Here is a 15,623-nt window from a genome sequence, read left to right as displayed (position 1 = left end):
TCCGACGCTGCGCCCTCGGCTCCGCTGACCTCCTGCGGGCCCCGCGGGTCTACCGCTGCTGCGGATAAACAAACGGAGCCGCGAGGCGTGTGAACGCTAACGCCGCGCGGGTCAGCCGGCCCGGCCAGCGAGACTGCGTCCGCTCGGTGACACTGCGTGTGTGTGTCTGCTGCTCCTCCGCACTGCTGCTCTGACCGCTGCTACCCCAGTCTGCTGTTGCCCCATTCTACCGCTGCCTCGCTCTGCTACTGCCCCGGTCTACTGCCAATCTCTCCTGCCCTGCTCTGCTGCTGCCCCACTTTGCTGCCCCTGTTAGCTACCACCCCACTCTACTGCCCCTGTCTGCTCTTGCCCCACTGTACTTCCCCTGTCTGCTACTGCCCCACTCTACTGCCCCACTCTGCTGTGGCTCCACTCTACTGCCCCACTCTGCTGTGGCTCCACTCTACTGCCCCACTGTGCTGTAGCTCCACTCTACTGCCCCACTGTGCTGTGGCTCCGCTCTACTGCCCCAGTCTACTGACCCACTCTGCTGTGGCTCTGCTCTACTGCCCCACTGTGCTGTGGCTCCGCTCTACTGCCCCAGTCTACTGACCCACTCTGCTGTGGCTCCGCTCTACTGCCCCACTCTGCTGCTGCCCCGCTCTACTGCCCCACTCTGCTGCTGCCCCGCTCCGTTGCCCTTGCTCTCTGCTTGGCAGACAGGAAGGTGATCCAGGGGCCAGGTCCCGGCAGCCCGGCTGCAGTCAGAGGTCTCAGGAAGGGGCTGTTTTCACTTACTTTACGGAGACAGCGAGCGGAGCGTAGCAAGCTGATAACAGAACAATGACCCGCCGGCCGCCCCCTCACCCGCCGCTGAACCCGGCCCGCTCTCACCCGCGCCAGATCCCCGCAGCAGATTAACCCGGCCCGGGGAACCCTGGGAGCCCGCGCGCATTCCGACTCCTCCCCCCCTCCCGTCTCCCGATTGGCCCGCCGGCCCGTACGGGCTCTGGAGAAGGGCTGTGAGAACGTGGCGGTTTGCGCGCGGTTTGTGTTTTATGGTATAATTTGCCTGGGTAGTTCAGGTGGATTGGCCCTGTGGAGAGTGAAACGCTGCTGCGCTCTGCCCTCAGCAGTTGGGGTTGGTTCTTTTAGAGGAGTTTGACGGTACGATCTCTGGCTCCGCCCTGCGTCCGGGGCGACAGGTCGGGCCCCGCCTGGGTCGGGGTGACACCGTGGCGACGGCGTGGTCCAGCGCGTTTCCCGCTTGTGTTTTCTGTCCTGCTCTCTGCTGCCTCATGGGACTGTCTGCTGGATGGGGGGGGGGTAAGAGAGAGGGATGACAAGTGAGAGACAGAGAGAGAAGGCGGGGAGAACAAGTGACAGAGGGATGGGAGGAGGGAAAGTGAGAGACAGAGAGGGATGGAGGGAAGAGCAAGTGAGAGATGGAGAGAGAAGGAGTGCTGAGCAAGTGAGAGATAGAGAGGGATACAGGGAGGGATCCAAAGAATCACCTCTGTTCTCAGTGCAACAGCAGTCTTCCTACTACAGTGAGATTCACATTTAGCTCAGACAGAGGCTCTGAGAGAAAGCCTTCTGCAGTCACGGCCAGTAATGCGGCCTCCGTACCACCCTGCCTGTGTGAGGGTTTTCACCGCGGCACCACGTTTGCAAACCAGATTTTTGACATTATTATCCATAAACTTGCGTGGTGGTCATCAAACTTTAATTTCAGTGAGGAGGTGGTCACTGAAATTTGGGCCCTCAGTGCCATTGTTTTGCTATTATCTGTTCTCCTGACGCAAGTGATTTATTACCAAACAGCGCTGCTGGATCCATTTTAATGTGCTGGACAGGTGGCCCTTGGGTACCAGCAGATTCCAATCAGTCCATTCCTTCGGTGAGATCCACCCAGCGTCCCAGCGGTGCGTGTAATCGCAGCTTGGAATCCTGGGATAGAATACCGGTGAACTGTGTGTGCGCTAACGAGCTACGCGGGGTTGTCCAACTGACGAAAGCACAAACGGCTTTAGCGCCTGACTTAGCGAAACCTCCGAGGCTCGCCGCAGGTCACTGTCACACGGTCCGAAGCTTCCAGCGGGGAAACGGGGGCTTGAGCGGCTCTGATATACTGCGCGCTTGGCGCTGATAACCCCTGGATAACCCCCTGGCCCTTCCCGCCGCTGGGGTCAAGGGTTTGGGTCTGCTCTGCGGGGGAGTAGGGGGCGCGGCGAGGGACAATCTTCCCCAGCTCCTGCAGAAGATATCGCTTATCGGGCGCGGAGAGACAGGCCTGTTAGCCCTGAGTGAACGCTGTCCCTCCCTCCCTCCCTCCCCTCTTTCCTTTTCTTCTCCTCTCTCTCTCTTTCTCTTGAGTGCGCCGCAGAGCGCCCCCCGTAGATAGCGCTCTGCATTGTGCCACGATAACGAGGTTCTGGATCTTCCCCAACTGATACTTGTGGTTCTTTTTTTGGTTATGCTTTTCATCACGTAGATAAGATACAGGATATACACCAGCTGAGCTGCCCATTAACTGTCTTCGGTACTGTTTTTCTCTCAGAGCAATTTGGCAAGGTCGTCAATCAAATTCCCCCCCCCCTCCATGCTTCTTAAACCCCTCCCCTCGCTGCTGTCAGTCCTTCCTCTTTGAAAAGCCTGGTCGAACTCGGTAATTCATGTTCGGCAGCGTTAGCACATCCACGTTAGCACATCCGCATTACTACATCTGTGTTAGCTCAGCCACCTTAGCACTGCGCATTAGCACATCCGCATTACTACATCTGTGTTAGCTCAGCCGCGTTAGCACTGCGCGTTAGCACATCCGCATTACTACATCTGTGTTAGTTCAGCCGCGTTAGCACTGCGCGTTAGCACATCCGCATTACTACATCTGTGTTAGTTCAGCCGCGTTAGCACTGCGCGTTAGCACATCCGCATTACTACATCTGTGTTAGCTCAGCCACGTTAGCACTGCGCATTAGCACATCCGCATTACTACATCTGTGTTAGTTCAGCCGCGTTAGCACTGCGCGTTAGCACATCCGCATTACTACATCTGTGTTAGCTCAGCCGCGTTAGCACTGCGCGTTAGCACATCCGCATTACTGCATCTGTGTTAGCTCAGCCGCGTTAGCACTGCGCGTTAGCACATCCGCATTACTACATCTGTGTTAGCTCAGCCGCGTTAGCACTGCGCGTTAGCACATCCGCATTACTACATCTGTGTTAGCTCAGCCGCGTTAGCACTGCGCGTTAGCACATCCGCATTACTACATCTGTGTTAGCTCAGCCGCGTTAGCACTGCGCGTTAGCACATCCGCATTACTACATCTGTGTTAGCTCAGCCACATTAGCACAGCCGCGTTAGCACTGCGCGTTAGCACATCCGCATTACTACATCTGTGTTAGCTCAGCCACGTTAGCACAGCCGCGTTAGCACGTCCAGTCTGATTTGTGTCCATGTTCTGGGTGGGCAGTGCTAGGAGCTGACCCACCTGTGGTGCCAGGACCCAGCATCCTCTGGCCAATGGCATCTATTTCCAAGAGTTATACTTACGTTCACCACTTCTATATGTCACTCTATATGTCACAGGCTACTGTAAGTTGCTGTAACATGGCCCTTCTGCATCTCTTCCTGGTTCAGGGTGTGACAGTCCCACTGGAGGAGAGTATTTGACTGACTCCCATTGGAGGATAGAATTTGACCAACTCTCCTTGGAGGAGTGCATTTGACCGACTCAGTGGAGCAGAACATTTGACCTACTCCCATTGAAGGAGAGCAAAGTTCAGAGTGTATTTCTTTAGGGCTGCTCTTGCGTTCGAGGTTGGTTAAGGTTTCCCCTTTGGTCGGAATCCCTGGCTTCCGAGCAGAAGTGCAGGATTTGACTCCCTTTATATAACTAGATTAGATTAGATAATACTTTGTCTGTTTCACAGAAATGTGTTTTGTATCTGAAAGCTCATTGATTCCTACGGTACATATGTACATAATAGAACAGATAATCCAGACAATACTAAAGATGATGGAAATAGTGTGTTATGGGAAGATAAGTTGCGTAATGAAGTGCGCACTTTCTTAAAGCTGTCTGTCTCGGGGACGGCACCTCAGCTTCATCACCTGGCAGCCGCGCCCGTCGACAGCGCCCGAGTGCCTCCTCAGGCTCCGCCCCCCACGCCCCTCCCCTCTCTTTCGGCGTGCCGCTGTGGGTGTTTGTTTTTGTTTAGCTGGGCGGCCGAGCGTCTCTGTTGTTTGTTATCGTCGTTATCTCCATCTCCGCGCTAGCGCTCGTTAGAGCTCGGGCCAGCGGGGGCCTGCCAGGGGAGCGGGGGGGGGAGAGAGCGGCGCAGCGGCGCGGCGGCGCAGGGGCGGCCAGAGGTGAGCGCTGGAGACGAGCGCTGGAGACGAGCTCTGCAGTTCAGCCCAAGTTTTACTGCCGCCGGGGTCGGCCAGGGCTGAGAAAGAGAGGGAGAGTGAGAGAGAGAGAGAGAGGGAGAGTGAGAGTGTGAGAGAGAGTGAGTGAGAGAGAGAGAGAGAGTGAGAGTGTGAGAGAGAGTGAGTGAGAGAGAGAGAGGGGCACGGGCTCTGATTCTCCCTGCTGTCCTGGAGTTTCTGCTTGGGGCGGGTGGGTTGCAGTGGGGGTGCCGTGTTGGAGGAGCGGGGGTGGTGCCTGCAGGCTGGTGTATGTGTGCCAGTGTGTTTGTGTGCTTTGTGTGTTTGTGTATCACTGTCCCCTCAGTGCTGTATACACCTCAAAATGCTGTCTTTACACCCCAAAATGCTGTCTACACCCTGAAACGCTGTCTATACACCCAAAATGCTGTCTCTACTCCTCGAAAAGCTGTCTATACACACCAAAACACTGTCTGTACACTCCAAAATGCTGTATATACCCCCCAAAATTCTGTCTGTACAACCCGAAACACTGTCTATACACCCCCCTGAAAACACTGGCTATAAACTCTAAATCACTGGCTGTACGCCCCCCCGAAAACACTGGTTATACACCCCAAAACACTGGCTATACGTCCTGAAACACTGCCTGTACCCCACAGCTCAGTGTATGGCTCTAAACGCTGTCTCATCCGTGCAGCGCCGCCTCCCCGGGTCAGCCCACGCCAGCAGGCACAGCCAGCGCCTCCGACAGGCCGCCGGAGTTAGCCATTACGTGACCGAGACACCCGCCCCCGACGGCTAGCCCCTGAACTCTCTAAACAAATAAACACAGGTCTGGATAATCGTTAGGCACTGTTATCCAAACAGCAGACACACAAGAAGGGGGGAGGGAGAAGAACTTGTCTTTGCCCCCCCCCCCCTCCCCTCCCCTTCATTTGGGAAGAATAAGAGGAAGTAATAACGCGTCCTCGCTGGGGTGTTTGTTCAGCGAGCGCTGGGCGATAACGGCGGGGTCGCGGGGAGGTGAGGCCGCGGGAGGGAGCCGGAGTGGAAGTTCACCCAGAGGTTGAAGGCGGGACTTGGGGGGGGTGGTGGTGGGGGGGGGGGGGGTGGTGGTGGGGGGGGGGGGGGGGGGGTCAAACGGAGGTCGGGGTGCGCGCGCGACTCATCGCCGCGTCCCGGAACGGCCCCCGCCGCTTAGCGTGCGATATGCGCTACGCGCTACGCTCCGCTCCGCTGCTCGCTGTCCTCCTGCCCCATGCGCTGCGCTCCACTGCTCGCTGTCCTCCTGCCCCATGCGCTGTGCTACGCTACGCTACGCTCCGCTACTCGCTGTCCTCCCGCCCCAGTCTCCTTTCAACCCCCCGCCGTTACCGCCGGCGTCGGCCGCCGCTCCTCTTCCCCGCACTCGTTCTCCCTGAATGGATGGAGTGCGCGGAGAGAGAGAAAGAGCGAGTGAGTGAGACGTGTAAATCTGCCTTATCCGACGCCCTGATCTTTATCTGAGCCCTGCACAGGCCAGCGGGGGGAGGGGGGGGGAGATTGTTGCCGTAGAGACCGTGCGTGCCGTCGGTGTTTCGGTGTATAAGAGGGCGCTTCCTCCGTCCGATGAGCTGTCGCTCGGCACAGGGGAACTTCCCGTTCACGCTGCCCTGCGTGTGTACGTGCGTGCACGCGTGCGTTCGTCTGTCGTTTCTCCCAGGCTTCACCGAAACACTGTCCCAGAGCGCATTTGTGTGTGTGTGGCTGGGTGTGTACGCGTACAGTAGGTGCAGGTGTGGCAGTGTGCGAGCGAGCGTGTGCATGCTTGCGTTCAGTGGGCAGCTGTGCAATGCGCTGCCGGTGATAAGAGCAGTGCAGGGGGTGGAGGGCTGGCTCGGGCCTGACAGCTCAGTGCTGGAGAACAGCAACGCAGCGTGGATGAGTCATTCTGAGACCGGACAGCCCTTGGGTAACGGGGTCGGGGGGTTGTTAGGTCCCCACTTCCTCCCATCAGGACTGAAGACTCTAACTCACTGCTTTTTCCACCTCCACTGTGTACAGGGTCAAAACGAAAATAAGAGCTGTGTTATTTTCACTTTCAAGCTTATGCTGGTTTTTCTCCTCCTTTACTTGGAACAGATGATGGATTACTTCTGACTAATGTGTGTGTGTGCATAAGAACTTGCACATAATCACACAATGAAAATAATCCCAAGAACAACAATAATATTGATGGAACTATCATTTAAAAAATATGCCATTATCTGACACTTCAATAATTCATTCTCTCTCTCTCCCTTTCTCTCCCACACCCCTCCCTTCTCTTTCTCTTTCTCTCTGTCTGTCTGTAGCTGTTGGACCTCTTCACCCAGTGGGACTGGTCCACTTACCTGGCGGACTACGGCCGTCCCACCTGCAAGTACCTGAGGGTCAACCCCCACACCGCCCTGGCCCTGCTGGAGAAGTAAGTGTGCTGGGCGAACATATCGCCCCCTTCTGGTGGATTGCAGCGCTGGCAGGCTGTCTGCCAAGTGTCCAGCAGTGGCTTCGGATCATATTTTGGGCTCAAATGACTGGGGTATGGACAGAGACGGACAGGCAAACGCGACAGACTGACCCGTCTATAAATGGCAACGAATCACCTTCACATTGAATTTCCATGCACCTTGTGAATGACTGACAGGTGGCTTCAGACTTTATGACAGGGAAAGTGAGGACTCTCAAACAGGCTGAGTGACATCACCAGAATATTAAGGGACCGGATCAGTGTGTAAGAGTTAGAGCCAGATATTTTCCACTGTGAAGGAGGATAGGAGACCATAAATGGATACGTGCACATCGTATAGATCAGTGGTCTCCAACCCTGGTCCTGGAGAGCTACAGGCTGTGCTGGTTTTCATTGGTATCCGGCACTTAATTAATCAGTTAGAGCAGTCAGTTACTCAGGTAACTCACTTCACCTGGTCACTTCGGCTGGGTGCTGATGTTAAGGTGGAGAGGTTGGAGACCGCTGGCGCAGATTCACACAGTAACTCAGGCCCAGGTTCAGCGCCGTTGTGACTGCTGTTCTCTCTCTTCCTCTCCTCTCCTCTCCTCTGCTGTCTTGTCTCTGAAGGATCTCTCGCGCGTGAGTATTTTCCGCATCTGTGGCTTTGACGTGGCTGTCAGCGCTCTCCGCCAGACCTTTTTCTGCCCCCTCGTTTTTTTTTGCATGGCTCTGTGTGTTTTCGAGAAGTGCCGAGTTATGTAACGGTCTACACATGGTCTTCGACTTTGTGTGTATGTTTGTGTGCGTGCGTGTAGCTGTTGATTGATTGTTCTTCGTGTGTGTGTGTGTGTGTGTGTGTGTTTGTGCGTATGTGTGTATAGCTGTTGATTGCCTGTTCTTCATGTGTGTGTGTGTGTGTGTGTGTGTGTGTGCATATGTGTGTATATCTGTTGATTGCCTGTACTTCATGTGTGTGTGTGTGTGTGTGTGTGTGTGTGTGTGTGTGCATATGTGTGTAGTGGTTGATTGCCTGTTCTTCATCTGTGTGTGCATATATGTGTATAGCTGTTGCTTTCCCGTTCTTCATCTGTGTGTCCATGCTTGTGCGTGTGTGTATGTGTGTATAACTGTTGATTGGCTGTGCGTGCGTGTGCGCGTACGTGTATAGTTGTTGATTGGGTGTGTGCGTGCACGCACATGTAAAGTTGTTGATTGGGTGTGCGTGTGTGAGCATGTGTATAGTTATTGATTGGCTGTGTGCGTGTGTATAGCTGTTGATTGGCTGTGTGCGCGTGCGCGCATGTATAGTCGTTGATTGGCTGTGCGTGCGCGTGTGTGTGTATAGCTCTTGATTGGCTGTGCGCGCACACGCGGGATTGGCTGTCCTTCATCACTGTACCCTCTGGCTGCCCTCTGTACGTTACTCGCCTTGTTGCCCCGGCACAAGTGAAAAGGCCAGCGAGAGAGAGAGGAGCCTTTTCAGGAGATCAGAGATTAATTTTACTCAGAAGAGAAAGAGCTCCACTTACCCCGGGAGTGCCCCCGACGCTCGGGGCTTTGTGAAAATGGCGTTCATTACTCTCCCCGGCTCCTTAAAGCGAGGTGGGAGAAAGAGGCGCATTCTGTCACCTTAATCGAGAGACGCCGGTATTTAAAACCGTTGTTCAGGGAATGGGGGCACGCGATTGGAAATCAACAGTCTGCTGAATGTCTGCTGATGTGATGCACGGTATTGGATTTCACAGCACCGTTTTGTATGCTGAAACCTGAGCTCCGGTAGTCCACACTGCCTTTACTTATGGAAATACGCGAGAGAGAGAGAAAGGGTTGTTCTTTTAGTGATTCAGACGGCAGGTTGCGTTGCATGGTGTGCATTTATTGCATGGGATTCAGGAAGTGCAGTGCAGTGTGCATGCGTGCTGGAGTGATTGATGCTTCATGTTTCAGATGAGCAGTAACTCACATCTAACACAATACAACTGCCTCTATCACCATCGGGGGTTTTGGTGGTGTATTTACATACTGTGCGGGGGCACGGCAGTAAGACTACATGTCCCACAGGCCTTTAGCTGGGTATGGATCACCGTGGTTACCGCCGTGTCCACCTCCCGCTCACCTGCTGCTGGTCATGACCTCCCTGACACACACGGATTTCCCGCTCGGTGGGAATCACCCCCCTCCCCCCCCCCACCACAAACGATAGCACCACCCCCCATCACCAGGGCCCAGATTGCTATCGCCGTAACAACCAAGCCCAAGTACAGAAAAATGAAGCCGTTCTAATAAAAGCAGCTGATTGTGTGGACTGCAGTAACCTTACAGATAATAGAATCTTGGGAGATAAGGGGACAAGTGATTGGTTTTCAGGGTCATGTGACACAGTGTCTTGGTTGTGTGTAGAACAGGTGTACAACAAGGACCGATCCATTTCAGAATTTTGTGCCAACTTCTGCTATTAATAATTTAATTAGTTCAATCATATCTTGAGCTGACATTTGCACAAACACCAGATTCAGCCACAGACTGCAATTGCATCCTAAAAATTTCACTGTGCTCAAGTACAGGAGTGAACCACCGTAGTTTATTGAGCCATTAGAAAACTAAAACCGATTGGTTGGAACAAAAACCCAGCACGCAGACTGGCCTCTAGGATCGGAGGTGTGCACCCCTGGTGTAGAAGATTAGGAATTAGGCTTCACCAATGCATTGTTGGCATCTTTAATCCGTATTAACGCATTCTCTCTCTCCCTCTCTTCCTCCCTTCATCCTCGCAGGATGAGGGACACCAGTCGAAAGAACAACGTGTTCGCCCAGTTCCGCAAGAACGAGCGGGACAAGCAGAAGCTCATCGACACCGTGGTCAAGCAGCTGAGGAACCTCATCTCTGCCCACCAGTCCTAAGCGCCCCGCCTCGCTTAGCTGACTGTAGCCACGCCCCCCCCCTCCCCCTCCCTGTAGTTCTAATCTACCGCTTCGTCCTAGGGACGCTCGCGTGACCAGAAGAAACCGGCTGTGCCCAAACACTCCCGCTACGGGGAACACTTCCACCGCCCACCCCCCCCCACCCCACCCCCCCCCCCGGCCCCAAACACGGCCACCGCAAAAAAGCCACACCCAAAACCGCACCCCTCCTTAACACCGACGTCCTCTGTGCTTCCTGTCTGAAAGTGGTTCCCCCGCTGAACTTCTGCCTTCTGTAGCACAGAGGGAGGAACCTAGCGTATCTTCGCTAAGCGACATGCTGCACAGCCAATCAAGCGTGGGGCTGAATGAACTGCACGCGTCTCTCACGGCAACTCTGGCTCCGACACGGCTTCCTTCCTGCTTACCCGCGCACTGAGAGGGCCCTGCAGAGAGGCGGACCGCAGGTCACCTGTCCGTCTTCCCCTGTGCCGATTGGCCGAGCAGCTCTCAGTCAGACTGTGCTTCGCTGGATTTGACGGCGCGTTATGTTTAAAAAGGGGACTGACAAGACCGCACAAGCTGTATGGTCGTCATAGCTACTGCGCACCCAGCGGTAACCTGAGTAACTGGAAATGGCTTCGACCGTACAAACGGACGGTAGGCCGCGTCGGTGGCTGAGGCCGCCCGTAGGCCTCTCCTGTGCTGCGCTCCGACGTTTGAGCCCGCGATCTGCGCTTCCACCCCCCGGGTCAGTGCCCTCCTCCGCCCGCGTGAGCCGCCAGCGCTGTGGGAAGCCCGGGTCTGTGGCGGGCGGCGGGGTTCCCTCGGGTCTCTTCAGCGGAGCGGGGCTGCATGCGGGCCCTGCCGAGAGGAACACGGACAAGCAGCTACGGCCTGACCCATGACCCACGACCTTTGACCTTGTGTATGACTTCTGAGAGATCCTGCAGTAACGGCTGATATCTCCTCTCACCCCCCCATCCCTATGAACAACGGCCCCACCTGCTGATCTGCTGGCAGCCCCTCGAGCCCCCCCCCCCCCCCCCAGCAGCGGGTTGAGGATTAACCACGCACCTACCCCCACCCCCCCCCACCCCCCCCCAGGCTCTGCTCCTGGGGTCCCGATACCAAAAACTGTCGTTCCTGGAAGGGTTCTCCGGATTTGGGCAGAGAGGGGGAAGTGGGCGGGGAGGGGGTGGGATGAGGAGGACAGTCTTCACTGTGGGGGGTGGGGTGGGGTGGGGGGCGGAGTCATGAGTGTGCCTTCTGACTACAGCCTTTGGGTCTTCTCATCAAAACTATCTACAAAGTCTGCCCTTCTCCAATCATGCTGTACGTGGTCATTACATGTCTGTTGATGCTCTTAGGTCTTCCAATCTTTATGACTCACTAGGGGGTCTCAATCTATGTGTACAGTTATAAGCACAGCTAAAAAAAGAAATCACTCTAAGTATTTAATGATCTAAATCCTCCATTTGTTATTGTCATGTTAATGTGGGTGCAATACAGTTTTATTAAAGGGAGGGGTGCTTGGGGGTGGTTGGATTGCGTTTAGGTTTAGTTTAGTTTTTCTGGGTGAGGGAGAGCTTGGTGTGTGTGTGTGTGTGTGTGTTGAAGAGGGGAAACAAAAAATTTTCTGGGTGAGGGAGAGCTTGGTGTATGGTCTGTGGTGTGTGTATGGGTGTGTGCGCCTGTGTGTGTTGAAGAGGGAAAACTGACGCGCTTTTATCTTGGGCTGACTGCGTTCTGCGCTGCCTGTGCAGTGTGCGTGTTCCGCTCTCGCTTAAAGGGATTGCTCTGAATTAAAGGCACAGATTTTGATCACACGGACAAAAAAAGGGAAAAAGGACCTCCACTGTCACCCCAGTCTTCCGCGAGGAATAACCGTAAGGTGGAGAATATGTTGCCATGTTAGCGTTTCTTTTTATATGTGTGTGTGCGTGTCCATGTGTGTGTGTGTGTGTGTGCGTGTCCGTGTGTGTGTGCGCGCGTGCGTGCGTGAGCACGTGCGTATTAATCCGTCTGCAGGTAGCCATGTTTCAGAAGTGTCTGCGGTTGGATGAACTTGTGGACGTGCCTTGACTTTATTATATTTTTTGTTTGTTTTGTTTAAATGGTCATTTTTTTTCCTGCCTGCTGGTGAGTTTGTCGTGCTGCGGCTGGTCTCAGGTCGGTGGCAGCACCAGGGAAACGGGCCGCCGCCCCTTCCTGGTCCGCTGCGCCGGACCTGGGGGTGGGGGGGGGGTTGGTCCAGCCCGAGCCAATCCCAAAAGCAGAAGCAGAAAGAGGGGCCTGCGGACAATAAGTGCCACGGAAGACTGCTGCGTGTTTCACGTCTGCCCACAGGGACGGGGCGCACTGTACAGTTTGTGTTACATTAAACCACTAATGACCTTGGGCTATTACAATACTAATGAAGCTGAGGCAAACACGGATCAATAATAAATAAAGAAACGAACGAAAGATGTCAAAAAAAACCGCGCGTGGGCTTTTTGTTCTATTGATTCGTTGCGAAACCGTTTTTCGCGCAGCTCGGGAGGAAAGCCCTGGGCTTGTCGTCTGGATCGAGTTTTGACGCGTTTGACGACAGGCTAAAATCCCCCTTGGTTCTGGGCCGGCTGCGGTGCAGTTTCTGTTCCCACATTCGGAGTGGTTTTCCCCCCTCTGGCCGTTCCCACGCTCGCCCTTGTGTAACTGCTCTGCCTCGAAACGGGAACGGGGCCTTACCCCGGGGGGGGGGGGGGGGGGGGGGGGGGGATGACACTGCCGTCTCGCCGTGGAGATGGAGATGCTTTAGCTGTGCTCTCGCCTGCTTTGCGGTGATGAGTGGTGCCCCACCCCCGCACCCTTTTGAGGTGGATGGTCCAGTCCTGTGGTCCTGGCAGGGGGGAGTTCTGTGTCCTCAGGGAAGGAATTTGGGTGGTAAGCGACGATGGTGAGGTGGTTGTAACTGTCAGTGAATGTGGAGCATCTATGAGTTCACGTGTGCTGTGTGATATCTGTTTGAGTTGCTTGGGTTGCTTGTTGGCCACACGCACAGCACTTATACATATACATGCACTTGCACATACGTGCACACACACACGTACAAACGCACGTGCACAAGCACACACACACACACACACACACACACAGACAGGTACAAATGCACGCGCACAAGCACACACACACACCGTTGTCTGTTAATGTGATGTTGTGGGTATAGTGTTCAGTGGACACACACACACACACGTACAAACGCACGCGCACAAGCACACACACACACACCGTTGTCTGTGTATGTGATGTGGTGGGTATAGTGTTCAGTGGACACACACACACACACACCGTTGTCTGTGTATGTGATGTGGTGGGTATAGTGTTCAGTGGACACACACACACACACATACACACGTACAAACGCACGCGCACAAGCACACACACACACACCGTTGTCTGTTAATGTGATGTGGTGGGTATAGTGTTCAGTGGACACACACACACACACACCGTTGTCTGTTAATGTGATGTGGTGGGTATAGTGTTCAGTGGACACACACACACACAGCGTTGTCTGTTAATGTGATGTGGTGGGTATAGTGTTCAGTGGACACACACGCACACAGCGTTGTCTGTTAATGTGATGCGGTGGGTATAGTGTTCAGTGGACACAGTGCGAAAATGAAGACCGCTGTCTCTGCTCTGCCTCAGAGGGAGGGCGTGGCCCCCCCACTGTCTCATAGCAACCGCCGATATCGACCTCTGTGAAGACTGGAAGCGCTAAATGTAGGTGAGGTCTGGATGCAGTAGCTTCAGAACTGGAGAACTTCATCCTCTCCTGCGGGTCTTCTAAGAATAGAAGGCTGACCTCAAACTGCCCTGTAATCTTTGATTAATGAGAGCTGTGTGACAACACCTTGATTCCTGTCCAAAATGCACTTTTTTTAGTAGAATTTAAGAAGCTTGCACAGGGCTGGAGGTTATCCAGAGGGAAATTCAATTAATTTTCGTTTTATTATTTAAGTCCCACTTCTTACTCTTTTTTTTTTTTGCGTGTATTCCTCAAAGGACAATTTATGTTACTGTGTTACTTGGCAAAGAAAAATGATAATCCTCAACCTTAAATCTGCGAAGCCTCTAAGTCTGGGCCCTAAGTGTCCTTCCAGAGGTGAATGGTCCATTGTGCGCTCCTCTGTCTTATTTGCTGGCTGTGATTATCGCCGTCGCGGCGACGGCTGGGTGTTTGTGTCACGAGCCTTCCGAACCACGGTCTGGAAACGCCAGTGCCAAAGTGTAAATCTTGCGGATATTTTAAGGCACGGTTTTCTAGGTTGTGTTTCTCCAGCCATTTGAGAAGGCAGCACATAAAACTCCCTTCTTACTGCATCGTGCAGGTCTCCTGGCGTGCGCCTGCTGCTCGATGGTGGTTATTATTTTATTGTCATTTTTCTTTTTTCTTGCCTCTGTGGGGCTTGCTTACCATATTAAATGCACTCGTCACTTTGTCAAGTGCATATGGTGCAAAGTGTTTGCCAAATGCCTAATTTGTTAGTTGCTCATTGACAGGCCTTAAACTAGTTAGACATAAGGAATAAAGAGAACATAGGGATTGAAAGGTCATTTTAAAAATGGATTTTTCAATCTGAACAAAGATGTGGGGCCTAGTGTTCTATGTTTCGCCATTTCATATGCAGAGGGGTATTAATACTACGTAGTCCCAGAACATTTCCATAACATTTAAAATGAACAAACCATACTAGCAGTTCCAACCAAAGGGACAGCTCATTTAACCAATCAGTAGGGGCCATAGGGAATGGTCTGTCTAGTCAGTGGGACCCATGTGGAGTAGTCTGTCAAATCAGTATGCTCCTGGGGAGTCATTGTGTTCTGCTAGTTGCGGCTTTGAGAAAAAGGACACCAGTGCCAGATTTAAAAACTGGCTGACTAAACTGGTGTGGAGTGAGTCCGACTATGGGGTCAGTGTTGTATCGTAGAGAAAACAGCGCAGGGCGCGTCCACAGGTTCCAGCAGCTACTATGCTGCTGTGCGCTAGCATGCTTTTACGGACAACTCTCAAAACAACAACGCTCTGGAGGGGGATTAGTTCATAGCTTAGCAAAACCAGTTTTGTCAGGGACGAGGAAGTCCGTTGTGCCAGTTTAGCAGACAGGCGAACTACACCCTGTATTCCCGTTCGGGTTGCACGTCAAACCGAGATGAATTTAAGAGGCCAACTGGCAAGTTATGGGACTTTCCTGAATGAATCCGCAAATTTCCATACACTCACCAACTATTTGGCTCCTTTATACAACAAAATTATAAGTGTCATATCATCTCTAACAGTGTTTATATTCATAAAATATTCTATTAGAGTCAATGTGCATTCTACTCATATTAACGTACTTGAGTTAAAAAGTAATATCAGAGTGGATTTTACACTGAACGTTTACTGTGCATTCCGAATATTATATAATCCCCCCTCCCAGCCAATTTGATTCATCTTATGAATGTTCACAGAGGGTCATGTAATGATTGATGTAAACTACCCTCAAACAGCAGGATAATATGTTTTCAGATCCTTGAAAATTATATAAAAGGGCATTTCGGTATTGCCACGGCCCGCTATTCTTACTATTATCCAGAGGGATCATGGGTATTGAGGCCCTTCAGCCTTCTTGCGCACTGTTATGATGATGATAATGTCCAGCCCCTGCCGGGAATGTGACTACATAATCCAATTTCGCGGAGACACGCGCAGTACTGTCATTTTTAGATATGAGATATCTAGCGGTCTAATACTGATCTACCTATCGATCGGTGTAGACGCACATTAACATGGTAGGAGATCCGATCGCACCTGACACCATTGTTCGTCGCCGGCGTTCATTTGCTTTG

General features: G+C 53.1%; 1 protein-coding gene across 4 annotated transcripts in view; it reads left to right on the top strand.

The window, feature by feature from the left end:
• exoc6b (exocyst complex component 6B) overlaps positions 1-9,917 on the top strand; it is a 102,379-nt gene extending 92,462 nt beyond the window's left edge. For 2 of the 4 annotated variants that reach the window (XM_035426634.1, XM_035426636.1), the window contains 2 exons: positions 6,709-6,821; positions 9,620-9,916. In XM_035426634.1, coding sequence (XP_035282525.1) covers positions 6,709-6,821; positions 9,620-9,746 — 240 coding nt within the window. In that variant the 3' untranslated portion in view covers positions 9,747-9,916. Of the gene's footprint in view, positions 1-6,708; positions 6,822-7,472; positions 7,485-9,619 lie in introns of all 4 variants that reach the window. The other 2 variants (XM_035426633.1, XM_035426635.1) reach the window with 2 other exon arrangements.
• Positions 9,918-15,623: the final 5,706 nt, after the last annotated feature.

The sequence above is a fragment of the Anguilla anguilla genome, chromosome 7 (assembly GCF_013347855.1).
Source record: "Anguilla anguilla isolate fAngAng1 chromosome 7, fAngAng1.pri, whole genome shotgun sequence".
Taxonomy (NCBI): Eukaryota; Metazoa; Chordata; class Actinopteri; order Anguilliformes; family Anguillidae; genus Anguilla; species Anguilla anguilla.
This window is presented reverse-complemented; position numbering and strand designations above follow the sequence as displayed.